General features: G+C 42.8%; 1 protein-coding gene across 1 annotated transcript in view; it reads left to right on the top strand.

Annotated features, from left to right (window-relative positions):
• Positions 1 to 15372, top strand: part of LOC112074278 (acid-sensing ion channel 1B-like) — an 81015-nt gene that overhangs the window by 21216 nt on the left and 44427 nt on the right. The window contains exon 3 of the mRNA XM_070440457.1: positions 9974 to 10124. Within this exon, the coding sequence (XP_070296558.1) occupies positions 9974 to 10124 (151 nt within the window). The remainder of the gene's footprint in view (positions 1 to 9973; positions 10125 to 15372) is intronic.

Genomic DNA, 15372 nt, shown 5'->3' with positions numbered 1-15372 from the left:
TGTCTACACTCTGTCTCCTCTCGGTTTGTTGTTTTTATGAAATCATTTCTAAATCATAGCTAAAGTTTGTATTGCTATGGATACCGCAACGCGGTCAGCCTTTACGGCTGGGACTGCGAATTTGTCTCCAGGATTCCTGTTAAGTAGCAGTTAGCTGCTAGCCATCATGAAAATGGAGCAGGCTAACACTAGCAGTGCTAGCCTAACACTAGCAGTGCTAGCCTACCGGTGTGTTTATCCACAGCTGGGAACAAATGCTTCAGGTGTGAGATAATTTCCACACAATCATAAGATGAAGATAAGGTGGAACTAGAAAATGGAAAGGGATTTGTCTGCCCTAAATGCACCACCATCAAGCAGCTTAGGGAAGAGATCCTCCGGCTATTAGCTCGGTTGAGAGAAAAGGATAACATGCTTTCTAAGTACACCGACCTTACTGTAACCCAGGCAAACCAAATCACAGTTTTAAATGCCTCCTATAGCAAAGCTGTCGATGAGTCGGGTGGCGTTGATCTGTCCCAATCCAACGGACAGATGTTCAGCTCAACTCTGCGGCCCCATGGGAGACTGGACACTCGCAAGGCGTAGGAGATGGGGGAGGCAGTCTGGCCACCCTTCATCTATCCGAGAAGATCTGATCCAGCTATCAAGCAGCTTTGCCCCGCTTGAGATGGATCTACCAGCCCAGGAAGTCAGGACAGATCTTGGGTGTATACACTCCCCCATGGCCACCACAGTTCAGCAGGTCTTTGACTCAAGACAGAAGGGTCTCAGGCCATCCTCCCCCCGTCATCTGTTGCTGGTGTGAAGAGTCAGGCTAGCCTGGCTCGAAGCCTGCGTCACCCCTGCCCGAGTCAGTCCCATCCCGCTCCTTCTCTTCCTGCCCCATCGGATTCCATCACAACAACCATCATTGTGGGCAGCTAGATGGTGAGAGATTTTGGCCTACTTATGGTCTGTGGACCGACCAAGGTCCACTGTCACCCAGGAGCCCCGTGTCCATGACATCAACTCCCTCCTGCCGGTTCTGGACAATATTGTCACCATCGTCACTCACATACTGTAGGTTTTAACGACCTTCGTTTTAGGCAATTTGAGGGAGGACAATTTTTTTTAAACACCCTCACTAGAACAGGGAAGCCAGCTAGCTAGTTAAGCAGGCAAATATTTCCTAAAATATGTCATTTATTCGTGGGTAGCTAGCTAACAATTATTTTTGGCTAGCTAGCAAGTTAGCCCTATTGATTTACTATGGACTTAACCATTCTCTGAACCTCCTTCTTCTAGCCAGGACAATGGCAATAAAGACTAAACAAGATAAACACAAAGCAAACATTTTACTTCATAACTATCAGCTAGCTATATGTGAATTGAAAAATTGTAGCTAACCAGATAGTATAACAGGCAAAAATGACCTTATCCAAGGAAGATGTCAATTCTTTGTGGGTAGCAATTATTTGTGGCTATCTGGCTAGCTAACAGTAGTAGCTAGCCAGTTAGCTCTATTGCCTTCCTATGGGCTTACAACCTATGCACACTACAGTGGGTATTGTAGGCAGGTAACCATGCCAAAATTGAACACAACATGTATTTATTAACATATCAAGATAAAATATTGTAGTCAGGCAACATATGAGATGTGAGTTTATTTTCTCTCGCTTCAGTTCAAATAGTGGCAGCCATTTTGATTTCAAGAAAATGTGTCATTTTTATTTGCTGCGTCATATTTCTTTGCATACTTCCCATTGAAGCTTGCATCGATGCTTCAAAATATGTACAAACGGAGTACACATTCAATAAGTGCCCACCATGCTCCATTTCACATACTTTGATTTGAACTCATACTCCGACCCTCCCGTGCTCCAATTTACGTGCTCGGAGCACGGTAGTATGAATTATGAGAAACACGCAGGGTTCACCCTAACCGCAGGGGTTCTAGGATTATTTCCAGCAACATCAAACTGTTTCAGAGACTGACAGACAGGGTCTGGTAGTGCTCCAGTCCCAGCAACATCAAACTGTTTTAGAGACTGACAGACAGGTCATGTATGCTCCCAGTCAGCAACCATCAAACTGTTCAAAGACTGACAGACAGGTCAGGTAGTCTCCAGTCCCAACAACATCAAACTGTTTTAGAGACTGACAGACAGGTCTGTTAGTGTTCCCAGCCCACAACAGAAACTGTTTCAAGACTGACAGACAGGGTCAGTAGTGCTCCAGTCCCAACAACATCAAACTGTTTTAGAGACTGACAGACAGGGTCTAGTAGTGCTCCAGTCCCAGCAACATCAAACTGTTTTAGAGACTAAAGACAGGGTCAGTACTGCTCCAGTCCCAGCACATAAACTGTTTCAGAGACTGACAGACAGGTCTGGTAGCTCCAGTCCCAGCAACATCAAACTGTTCAGAGACTACAGACAGGGTCAGGTAGTGCTCCAGTCCAGCAACATCAAACTGTTTCAGAGACTGAAAGACAGGTCAGGTAGTGCTCCAGTCCCAGCAACATCAACTGTTTAGAGACTGACAGACAGGCTCAGTTCCAGTCCCAGCAACATCAAACTTTTTAGAGACTGACAACAGGGTCAGGTAGTGCTCCAGTCCCAGCAACATCAAACTGTTCAGGACTGACACAGGTCAGGTATGCTCCAGTCCCAACAACATCAAACTGTTTTAGAGACTGACAGACAGGGTCTGGTAGCTCCAGTCCAGCAACATCAAACTGTTTTAGAGACTGACAGACAGGGTCTGGTAGTGCTCCAGTCCCACAACATCAAACTGTTTTAGAGACTGACAGACAGGGTCTGGTAGTGCTCCAGTCCCAGCAACATGAAACTGTTTCAGAGACTGACAGACAGGGTCAGGTAGTGCTCCAGTCCCAGCAACATCAAACTGTTTTAGAGACTGACAGACAGGGTCAGGTAGTGCTCCAGTCCCAGCAACATCAAACTGTTTCAGAGACTGACAGACAGGGTCAGGTAGTGCTCCAGTCCCAGCAACATCAAACTGTTTAGAGACTGACAGACAGGGCTGGTACTGCTCCAGTCCAACGACATCAAACTGTTTTAGAGACTGACAGACAGGGTCTGGTAGTGCTCCAGTCCCAGCAACATCAAACTGTTTTAGAGACTGACAGACAGGCCTGGTAGTGCTCCAGTCCCAACGACAATCAAACTGTTTTAGAGACTGACAGACAGGTCTGGTAGTCTCCAGTCCCAGCAACACAAACTGTTTTAGAGACTGACAGACAGGGTCTGGTAGTGCTCCAGTCCCAGCAACATCAAACTGTTTTAGAGACTGACAGACAGGGTCGGTAGTGCTCCAGCCCAGCAACATCAAACTGTTTTAGAGACTGACAGACAGGGTCTGGTAGTCTCCAGTCCCAGCAACATAAACTGTTTCAGAGACTGACAGACAGGGTCAGGTATGCTCCAGTCCCAGCAACAATCAAACTGTTTTAGAGACTGACAGACAGGGTCAGTAGTGCTCCAGTCCCAGCAACATCAAACTGTTTCAGAGACTGACAGACAGGGTCAGGTAGTGCTCCAGTCCCAGCAACATCAAACTGTTTTAGAGACTGACAGACAGGGCCTGGTACTGCTCCAGTCCCAACGACATCAAACTGTTTTAGAGACTGACAGACAGGTCTGGTAGTGCTCCAGTCCCAGCAACATCAAACTGTTTTAGAGACTGACAGACAGGCCTGGTACTGCTCCAGTCCCAACAACATCAAACGCGTTTTAGAGACTGACAGACAGGTCTGTGTAGCTCCAGTCCCAGCAACATCAAACTGTTTTAGAGACTGACAAGACAGGGTCTGGTATTGCCAGTCCCAGCAACATCAAACTGTTTTAGAGACTGACAGACAGGGTCTGGTAATGCTCCGATCCTCTCTGTCAGAATAACCAACAGAGACTTGGAAACCATATCAACCCTGTAGAAATGGCACTGTGTTATTGTGAGTGACCTAATTTATGTCTCTAACTCCGCCTTCTAGTGAGTTTTTACAAACTGTCATCTCCTACCATACTGATAGATTGGAGATGGTCAGAAAATGCAGTTGTAACATAATCATTTGTTGTAAATTCCATTGGTTACCTCGAGGCAAGATCCTAGAGGCAAGTGGCCCACAATCATGAATATCGCTTTAAATGTTAGAGCAATCACTAGTAAAACTTTCTCGTGAATGACTCATTACTGAACCAAATTTAAGCATGTTTCTCCTGAAACATGGCTGTCTTCAGACTGCAGTGCCGCTCTTTTTGAAGCCTCCCCCCGACTACAGCTTTTCATACTCTATGAGAAAATGGAAAAGGGTGGTGGACTGCCATCAGCCTGTGTAGTCCACCAAACACTGCCCCACTTATTTACTGATTTATCTAACTATTGTCTATAAAATCATTTGGCGATTTAATTTTCATGTTGACAAAGAGACTGACTCCAAGCCATTGAATTATTAATTGTTTGAGCTTGATGACTTTATCCAACAGTTACTGGCCCACCCAAACCACAGCCATACTCTAGAACTGGTTATTACAAGGGTTTCTACTGCCCACCCATAACCACAGCCATACTCTGGACCTGTTATTACCAAGGGCTTTCTACTGGCCCACCCATAACCACAGCCATAGTCTGACCGGTTATACCAAGAGGCTTCTACTGCCACCGATAACCACGCCATACTCAACTGCGTTATACCAAGCTTTTACTGGCCCACCATAACCACAGCCATACTCTGGCCACCCACCCCCCCCCCCCCTGGTTATTACCAAGGGCTTTCTACTGGCCCACCCATAACCACAGCCATAGTCGACCTGGTTATTACCAAGGTCTTCTACTGGCCCACCCATAAACCACAGCCATACTCTGGACCTATTATACCAAGAGCTTTCTACTGGGGCCCACCCATAACCACACCATACTCTGACCTGTATTACCAAAGAGGCTTTCTACTGGCCCCACCAACCACACCCACTCTGACCTGGTTATTACCAAGGGGCTTTCTACTAGGCCCACCCATAACCACAGCCATACTCTGGACCTGGTTATTACCAAGGGGCTTTCTACTGACATATCCTCTATTGTTGATGTTGCCTTATCTGATCACCACTGTGGATGTTAAACTACCTTGTTGCCCATAGCACAGGGTAATACTGAACGCATGATTAAGAAACACTATCTTACCTCTACTGATTTTATTGAATGTATGAACAATACTCCATTACCTATTCTGCCTTCCTCTTGTGTTGATTTAGCTGATAACTTTAATAGCAAATTAATGGTAACCATTGATACCATAGCTCCAGTAAAGTTGACAACAGCCACATCCAAAGGATCCACATGTTGGATGAGTAAGAAAACTAATCAACTAAAGAGAAATTGCAGAAAGGCAGAGCGGAAGAGGAGAAAGTCGAAGTTGCAGCTCCATAAGACAGCGCTACAGGGAGACAGGACGGACAGCTGATTGCCCTCGCAGTGGCAGACCACGTGTAACAACACCTGCACAGGATCGGTACATCCGAACATCACACCTGCTGGACAGGTACAGGATGGCAACAACAACTGCCGAGTTACACCAGGAACGCACAATCCCTCCATCAGTGCTCAGACTGTCCACAATAGGCTGAGAGAGGCTGGACTGAGGGCTTGTAGGCCTGTTGTAAGGCAGGTTCTCACCAGACATCACCGACAACAATGTTTCCTATGGGCACAAACCCATCGTCGCTGGACCAGACAGGACTGGTAAAAAGTGCTCTTCACTGATGAGTCACGGTTTTGTCACACCAGGGTTGTTGGTCGGATTCACGTTTATCGTCGAAGGAATGAGCGTTACACCGAGGCCTGTACTCTGGAGCGGGATCGTTTTGGAAGTGAAGGGTCCGTCATGGTCTGGGGCGGTGTGTCACAGCATCATCGGACTGAGCTTGTTGTCATTGCAGGCAATCTCAATGCTGTGCGTTACAGGGAAGACATCCTCTTCCCTCATGTGGTACCCTTCCTGCAGGCTCATCCTGACATGACCCTCCAGCATGACAATGCCACCAGCCATACTGCTCGTTCTGTATGTGATTTCCTGCAAGACAGGAATGTCAGTGTTCTGCCATGGCCAGCAAAGAGCCCTGATGTCAATCCCATTGAGTACGTCTGGGACCTGTTGGATCGAAGGGTGAGGGCTAGGGCCATTCCCCCCAGAAATGTCCGGGAACTTACAGGTGCCTTGGTGGAAGAGTGCGGTAACATCTCAAAGCAAGAACTGGCAAATCTGGTGCAGTCCATGAGGAGGAGATGCACTGCAGTACTTATTGCAGCTGGTGGCCACACCAGACACTGACTGTTACTTTTGATTTTGACCCCCCCTTTGTTCAGGGACACATTATTCAATTTCTGTTAGTCACATGTCTGTGGAACTTGTTCAGTTTATGTGTCAGTTGTTTAATCTTGTTATGTTATGTTATGTTCATACAAATATTTACATATGTTAAGTTTTCTGAAAATAAATGCAGTTGACAGTGAGAGGATGTTTATTTTTTTGCTGAGTTTATATGTTGCCCCTTGGCCTAGTTATCAGAAAACACAGCATTGATTTGAACTGCCATGCAGATGATACAAAACTTTACATGTCTGTGTCACCAGGGGGATTTGGATGGCTCACAACTTCCTCCAGCTAAATCAGGACAAGACTGAGGTACTTATTGATGGAGCCAAAGCACAGAGATAGAATCTGGCTGCATATTTTAATTCACAGGCAATAAAGATAAAACACCAGGTAAAAAACATAGGTGTTATTTTAGATTCTGAATTCAATTTCGAATCAAGCATTAGGAATGTGACCAAAATAGCTTTTTACCACCTGAGGTTCGTTGCCAAGGTGCGGCTGTTTCTCTTTCAGGCTGATACAGAGAGACTCATTCATGCTTTTATTACAAGCAGGCTTTACTACTGTAATGCTCTCCTGTCTGGTCTACCCAAGAAAGCTATTGGTCAACTGCAAAACATACAGAATGCTGCATGCTGGTACTGACTAAGACCAGACGGAGAGAACACATTACACCTGTTTTAAAGTCTCTCCACTGGCTGCCTGTGAGTTTTAGAATTCATTTTAAGATTCTTCTTCTATTGGTTTTTAAATCAATCCACGATTGTTCACCCCGATACATGTCAGACATGCTTTTAAGTTATGTACCCAGTAGGTCCCTCAGGTCCCCTGGCCTTTTAACTATCCCAAAGCCTAGGGACCAAGAGGCATGGAAAGACAGCCTTTAGTTACTATGCCCCCAGCCTTTGAATTGCCTGCCAGAGAACCTGAGAGAGGCTGAAATGGTGGGATTATTTTTAAAGAGGTTTTTAAAATCTTTTTAGCTTTGATTTTCATTAGGAATGTTGTTTTTTTTGTCGTTCAGTTTGTATTGTTATTATTTAGTTTTTCATCCTCTTATGTTTGTTGTGTAGTAAATATTTACGTTTTTTATATTCATATTCATTTGTCTTCTTTTTTTTTTCTATGAAAAACATTGCATTCTATGTCTGAGTTATTAAAGCTTGATTTTTATGAATTAGTCCATATTATCGATCCTGCCAAGGTCACTTATGTTTTGGAGAATTTGTGTCCGATGTGTGTGCCGGTTCCGAGAGAGAAAGAGAGAAAAAGAGAGAAAGAGAGAGAGAGAGAGAGAGAGAGAGAGAGAGAGAGAGAGAGAGAGAGAGAGAGAGAGAGAGAGAGAGAGGGGGCGGGGGGAGAGAGAGAGGGAGAGAGAGAGAGAAAGGGGGAAAGAAAGGGGGAGAGGGAAAGGGGGAAAGAAAGGGGGAGAGGGAAAGAGAGAGAGAGAGAGAGAGACACACACACACTGGACCTGCAGCCACGACACCATCAGCATGCGTAATCCCACCGCAGCCTGATTAGACCTGTCCTAGACACTCTGCCAGCATTAGAGGCTTTGTCCTAGCTTTTATTACTCTCTGACTTACCAAGCTGTCCGTAGACCTAGTGGCCTCATGGCTGGAATGTAATACTAAATATGAATAACATCATCAGCATTATGAAATACTGTATATATATATTTTTTTATWATTTCATAATTCAATAAGAGGACCACCTGTTAAAAAACTATACAACACAAACATTTGTTTCTCTATTGTTTTTTCGAAGGCTGTTAAAAAAAAGCCTAATAAGCCTTTTACAGACAGTTGCAAAGTACAGAGACTCGCAGTCATATACACACCCACAGAATCAAGCCTCTGCAAACATTTTCCGAAGAGGAAAAATGTATGTGGGTGGCTTGGGTTGGGTGAATAGCGCTGTGAGAATGGCCTGGTAGTGAATAAGGAGCCGCCAAGCATGGTGAAATCATTATTCAGACGGCTGGATCTTCAGACAGGTATGAAACTAATGATGAGTTGGACAAATCCAGAGAAAGCTAGTGTTGCGTCTCAAATGGAACCCCATTCCCTACATAGAGTCCTATGGGATTTGGTCAAAAGTAGTGCACTAAATAGGGAATAGGGTTCCATAGGGCTCTGGTCTAAAAGTAGTGCACTAAATAGGGAATAGGGTTCCATAGGGCTCTGGTCTAAAGTAGTGCACTAAATAGGGAATAGGGTTCCATAGGGCTCTGGTCTAAAGTAGTGCACTAAATAGGGAATAGGGTGCCATTTGGGATACACACCAAGAGAAATGTAGTGTTATGACCGTAACTACTGTTCCCTGAAGGAGGGAAATGAGGTACATCATATTGTGGGGGAGTCGCACTCTTGCTACTTTCGGTTGAACGATCTACAATCGCGGCTGACAAGGCCAATGAAATCCACGCCTCGCCTTCTGCAGGTGATAAGCGTGAAGATTCCTTCCTTCAATTTAATACCACACTTCACCGAGCCCAAGAACGGGTGGGGCCAAACAGGTGTTGTACCTCATTTCCCTCCTTCAGAGAACAATAGTTATAGTCATAACGCTATCTTCCCTTTCAGTCAGTCAACTTCAATACAACATACTATGGGGAAATATAATCACGCCCCAAGCCGACCCCATACGGATACTAAATAAAAATGGCCCATGGTAGACCAGCCAGACCTGACCCTGCCAGATGTAGCAGTCTGGGTATTGCACACAGCTCACTGCCTAGTGACATTCCCCTGTCTCAGCCACAAGCACATTGGGTACTGTACTGGGAGCAATAAAACCTCACAAAAGTGAATGGCAGCATCCCCGGAGTCGCCTCTTCACTGTTGACGTTGAGACTGGTGTTTTGCGGGTACTATTTAATGAAGTTGAGTCCAGTTGAGGACTTGTGAGGCGTCTGTTTCTCAAACTAGACACTCTAATGTCCTTGTCTTCTTGCTCAGTTGTGAACCGGGGCCTCCCACTCCTCTTTCTATTCTGGTTAGAGCCAGTTTGTGCTGTTCTGTGAAGGGAGTAGTACACAGCGTTGTACGAGATCTTCAGTTTCTTGGCAATTTCTCACATGGAATAGCCTTAATTTCTCAGAACAAGAATAGACTGATGAGTTTCAGAAGAAAGGTCTTTGTTTCTGGCCATTTTGAGCCTGTTATCGAACCCACAAATGCTGATGCTCCAGATACTCAACTAGTCTAAAGACAGTTTTATTGCTTCTTTAATCAGGACAACAGTTTTCAGCTGTGCTAATATAATTTCAAAAGGGTTTTCTAATGATCAATTAGCCTTTTAAAATTACAAACTTGGATTAGCTAACACAATGTGCCATTGGAACACAGGAGTGATGGTTGCTGATAATGGGCCTCTGTACGTCTATGCAGATATTCCATTAAAAGATAAACCGTTTCCAGCTACAAAAGTCATTTACAACATTAACAATGTCTACACTGTATTTCAGATGAATTTGAAGTGATTTTAATGGACAAAAAATGTCTAAGTGACCCAAAACTTTTGAACGGTAGTGTAGCTGTATAGGTTCACAGTATGTACAGTATGTCCTTACATCTCTCTGTCTCTCCTTTATAGCTGACTTACCTGCCTCCTCCGTGGGGCGACTGCAAGTCCACTCCCATGGACTCTGACTTCTTCAACTCCTACAGCCTGACGGCCTGCCGTATCGACTGTGAGACGCGCTACCTGGTGGAGAACTGTAACTGCCGCATGGTACACATGCCTGGTAGGAGCCTCTCTCTCTCTCTCTCTCTCTCATTCAATGACACGTAAACACACACACAACCTGGTAAGAACTGAGACTGATGCATGGCGCACATGCCTGGTGGGAGCCTGCCTCCGCCAAGTCCTGGCTCTATGGAGTCTTCCTAATTCAATCTTCTGAAGGCAGCTCTGGAACTAACGTGATTGGTTGGATAAAGCATTTTTTCTCGCATCATGTTAAAATCATCTATATGTGACTTTGTTGAGATACATTCTGTTGATTTGGACATGATATGCAAAAAAATGCTAATATTGGTCCCGTGACCTAAACGCTAACATGTAGAAACAGTGCCATGGAGAGAATCCTTTCCACAGTATGTGTGGCTGTCAGAGGAGCCTCGTCTGGCAGCAAAACAGTTCATTCAGCCTCATTTACTGCCTTTTTTTTTTTTAAACATAGCTGATATGGCTGACTTGCTTAAACAAATGTAGTTTCCACTGACAATTGAGATGTCCATACTATGGCGTAAGGGAACGACAAGCCGATAAGAGGCGATCCGTAATTTCGATTAAGATGTTAGTGAGCGAGCTAGTAGTCATTACAACTATTTGTTCAGCACTTTTGAAATGTACAGTGACAGAATTGTAGAACATGGGCCGTTCTTACAGTATTCTCCCTGTACACCAAGTCAGAACCGTATGATAATTAAAGGGGGCATATCAGCAGACAATGAAAGCTCTTACAATATTCAATGATTACAGGCTATAGGCTACATGTGCACCACCAAGTCAGAACAGTATGCTAAGTTATGAGGGGAAAGGGACCAAATTATTACGGTGAGGCACATTGGCTACTAACAGCTTACTACACAACATACACTTAGTATTACTTTCTTAGCTACAGTATACATATTTCCCTGGCATATTACATCATTTATGCAGCAGCATACAATACAACCTTGTTGTGCTGTGCTCACTTGGACAGGGAGGTGGCGTGGCGGTCCCTCGTGGGCAGATCTTGTCATCAAACTATGTCATCAAAGTCAGGCATTCTCTGGATTTATGGTGCTTTCAAGACAACTGGGAACTCTGAAAAAAACAAGGTTGAATCATGATGACGTCAGTGATCTTCAGGTCGGAGCTCTAGAAAGAGGCCCGAAATTTCCGACTTAATATTTTGAGTTGCATGACCATTCAAAACGTATTTTCCCAGTCGGAGCTCGTTTTTTCTTGAGTTCCCAGTTGTCTTGAACTCATTGAAGTCAGATTTCCCAGTTCTGAGTTAACAGCCACTGATTCCTTCCAAACCACTCATTGTTGAATTTGAGATTTCCGACTTGTTGTGTAATGTTTATGTCCAATGACCGATGACCACCGATAAGTTTTATCTGTAATTTATCTTCATTATTTCTCTTCATGTGACAAGGATTAAAAAGGATTTGCCAGGAGATTGTAGACTTGATTCATGATGACGACTGCTAGCTAAGATTTTGAAAGTATGATGTTGACATGATCAGTCCAATCAAAGCTACTAAAGATATAACGTGATTTGACATAATTTTATCTGTGGCCAATGAACTTGAGCCTTCTTGGATGGACACTTCTAATGTAACTCTATGGCAGCACCCAAAGGGCTTGAATTTTTTAGCTCTACCCTTAGATTTGGCAGTGACGTAGTGTCCCCATGAGTGACAGAACACTGAGCCAATCACGGCGCAACTAAATAACTTTACTAACCCCTACGCTCCGTATTTTCCGCTGGCTGGCCAACCACTACAGAAAGCACTGAGCTAGGCTGAAGCACCTGCATTTTCGAGCTGCCTTACTCAAGAAAGAAAACAATTCATTTAAGGACCAAAAAACTGACAGCTGTGCCATATAAATTGCAAAATAGTTGGGAAGAGATTTTCAATGTACCCATTCCATGGCACATGGTTTATGAATTGATACGCAAAACAACGCCGGATTCAAACTTCAAATTTTTCAATATAAATKACTATACAAAATTCTTGCAACTAATAGAATGTTATATATATGGGGGATACAATCTTCCCAGCTCTGCAGATTCTGCTGTGAGGAGGCAGAGTCATTAGATCATTTMTTTTGGTATTGTCCATATGTAGCTCGTTTTTGGTCACAGGTCCAGGAATGGCTGAAGAATTGTAACATTTGCCTAGAACTAACGCTGCAGATAGCAATACTGGGTGATTTGAAAAGCCATAGTCAATCAATCAATAATATAATCATTATTTTAGCAAAAATGTTTATTCTTAATGTACAATCTGTAGAAGCTACTTTTGTGAAGCATCGAAGCACAGTTGAAAAACATGTGGCAAATAGAAATCCAAAATGGATGATGTTGAGAGATAGATGGGAGGGGTTGAATGGAGCTGAAGGGTGGGACTAATAACAAGATAACCAATGTAAAACATATCGGGTCTGTAAAATCTATATAGGTTCAGAAATGTTGTGAAATAGCACAGTTACAAATAGAAATCAAACTGGATGGACATCAGAAATAGAGGAAGGACTAAAAACAAACAAAATATAACTATTGTAAAATAGATTGTGTCTGTAAAATGTGTATAAGATGTATAAACTGAAGGTAAAAGCCGAAGTGTTTATTATTTTACTCCAATTGGGGGATCGGTGGTAGGGTTTGAGGGGAATAATAAAGGTGCATTCTTAAAACAGTATGTCTATATAGGTATGTGTATGTATATATGTGTATATTGTATTGGTCTATATAGGTATGTGTATGTATAGTGTATATATGGTTTGTTAATTGTATATTTGTGTGTATTGTATGTCTATATAGGTATGTGTATGTATATATGTGTATATCGTATGTCTATATAGGTATGTGTATGTATATATGTGGTATATGTATGTTCTATATAGGTGTGTATGTATATATGTGTATAGGTATGTCTATATAGGTATGGTATGTTATATGTGATTATATTGTATTCTATTATAGTATGTGTATATGTATGTCTATATAGGTATGTGTATGTATATATGTGTATATGTATGTCTATATAGGTATGTGTATGTATATATGTGTATATGTATGCATACATGTATGTATATGAATATATATATTTACCCCCAAAATATATGGGGGATTGGAAATGATGCAGAAAATTACATTGATGGAAGCTACAATCTTTCCGCAATATTAAGCTGATCCACCCCCAAAAAATAAAAACATTTACAAAGAAAGCAAAAGAGAGACCATGGACTATGGAGGCTTTATTAACTCAAATTATTTTTATATTTGTTTTTACATTGTTTGCAAACTGCTATGTGACACGTATTAATGCCAAAATAACAGACATAACAGACAACCCACCTGCCCTGAATGACGGGCCGCCACTGCCCATATTACAAAAGTACAAAATGCTATTCTGTGCGAGAAATAAATATTCCAAACATAGTCTGGGACAGTTGTGGAATGCGATAGATCCCACATTAAAACAACCACAAGCATCAAAACCACATCAAAACCACTTTGTTGCTCAATGTGGTTGACGCAACAGATCGGAACGTTTAGCTTAAAATGTTGATAAACTATTAGTCTATTCCTTCACATTATAAGCGCAGCAATGTGAACACAGCAGAAGGCTATAAGCGTGAATGTTCCATTAGCGGGAAAACACCATTATCAAAAGAAACCGCAAATGCAATTATACATGTAATGCTTTTATTATAAAGGTGCATTTTATGGTGAAAATGTTCTTCCCCAAACTTGAAACTCACACCCTGCTTATATATGCCAGTTAGACTCTACACCCCTTGTAAAGCAGTGCTTAATTTTAATAAGTTATTTGGCCACTTTAGTTGTGATACAAACCTTATCAAAACATATAGGCCTATGGGCTAGAATACATGAGGTGTGCGACTATGATTCGAAAAATTAAAAAAATTWAATGTTTCTTATTCTTATCATTCACAAGTGATAATATGTAATTGAAAGGCTAATATTGTCACCCATCAGACTATTCTTGATTTAATCTTGTCTTTACATATACTAAAAAATATATGTGTGACATTTGTTATAATTTAGAATGGACCATTATCATGCACCTGTATCGAAACAGGGTCAGTGGGAAAATAAATGTCACCTATACACTTAAATAGCGAATGGAGGACACTTTTCCCCATGGTTCATTTTCATGCCAGCCAGGTAGGAAAGATAAGCAATGTGCTTAATATTAGGAAAGTTGATAAATAAATATAGCAGGCCTAGCCTATAGAAAGCTGATGGAATCATCTTCTTTTTAATAGAGGTCATCACTCTGTTTTCTTGTATAATTGCATAGCCTATAGAAATGTTGAGCAACATGAGCTCATGAGATCTCATGAAGTGATTGATTAGATTTTCGATCACATTTGCATTGATGTCAGAGTGATTAGAGGGACAATAGAGTGCAGAGTAACAGGCAGTTAGTAAGATTAGTAGACTACTAATGACCATCAGCAGCATCAGAGCTTGGAGAAGCCTAATTACTGTGACTAAACGTTCACGTGGAATTTCACTGCCTTCATGACTCGTGACCGCTGATGTGGCGGTAATACAGTCACCACAACAGCCTTACCCCCTACTGTACTGGTGTGTGAAGCCATTCACAACCAACCTACATTCATTATATTCTTTAAAACGATAATAAAACTATTGGGTAAATTGCCCTTCCAGCCCATTCCACTATTTAACCCTGTCTCGTCCTATTCCAGAGCAACGGTCTGAGAGGACATATCACTACACCGCAACACCCCCTGCAGCTGTTCTGCAGAAAATCCTCACATTCCCAAGCATTTCTCTGCCGCTGCCACCACAACCTCTAACTTCTGTGATTTACGATCCATTTCTGCAGAACAATTAACAACCATGGCTATGAATGCTTAAAAGCCCACCTTACTGAGGCACATATTCTTCCCATCACTCTGTCTTGGTCTCTGCCTATTCACAGGAATCCTCTCAGGATCCCTCACCCTGTGCCCATCATCCTCTACCACTCTCTTCACTGCTTCGGCATAAACACTTTCTGTAACCCTGGTAACTTATATCTGAGAGTATGCAGGTTTTCTCTCCTCCCCTCACCTGAATGTCTAGGTCTCAGTAACGAACTCCCCTCACCTGGTTGTCTAGGTCTCAGTAAGGAACTCCCCTCACCTGGTTGTCTATGTCTCAGTAAAGAACTCCCCTCACCTGGTTGTCTATGTCTCAGTAAAGAACTCCCCTCACCTGGTTGTCTAGGTCTCAGTAA

Source organism: Salvelinus sp. IW2-2015, unplaced genomic scaffold (assembly GCF_002910315.2).
Source record: "Salvelinus sp. IW2-2015 unplaced genomic scaffold, ASM291031v2 Un_scaffold2558, whole genome shotgun sequence".
Lineage (NCBI taxonomy): Eukaryota > Metazoa > Chordata > Actinopteri > Salmoniformes > Salmonidae > Salvelinus > Salvelinus sp. IW2-2015.
Note: the sequence above shows the minus strand (reverse complement) of the source record. Positions and strands in the feature narration are given on the sequence as shown.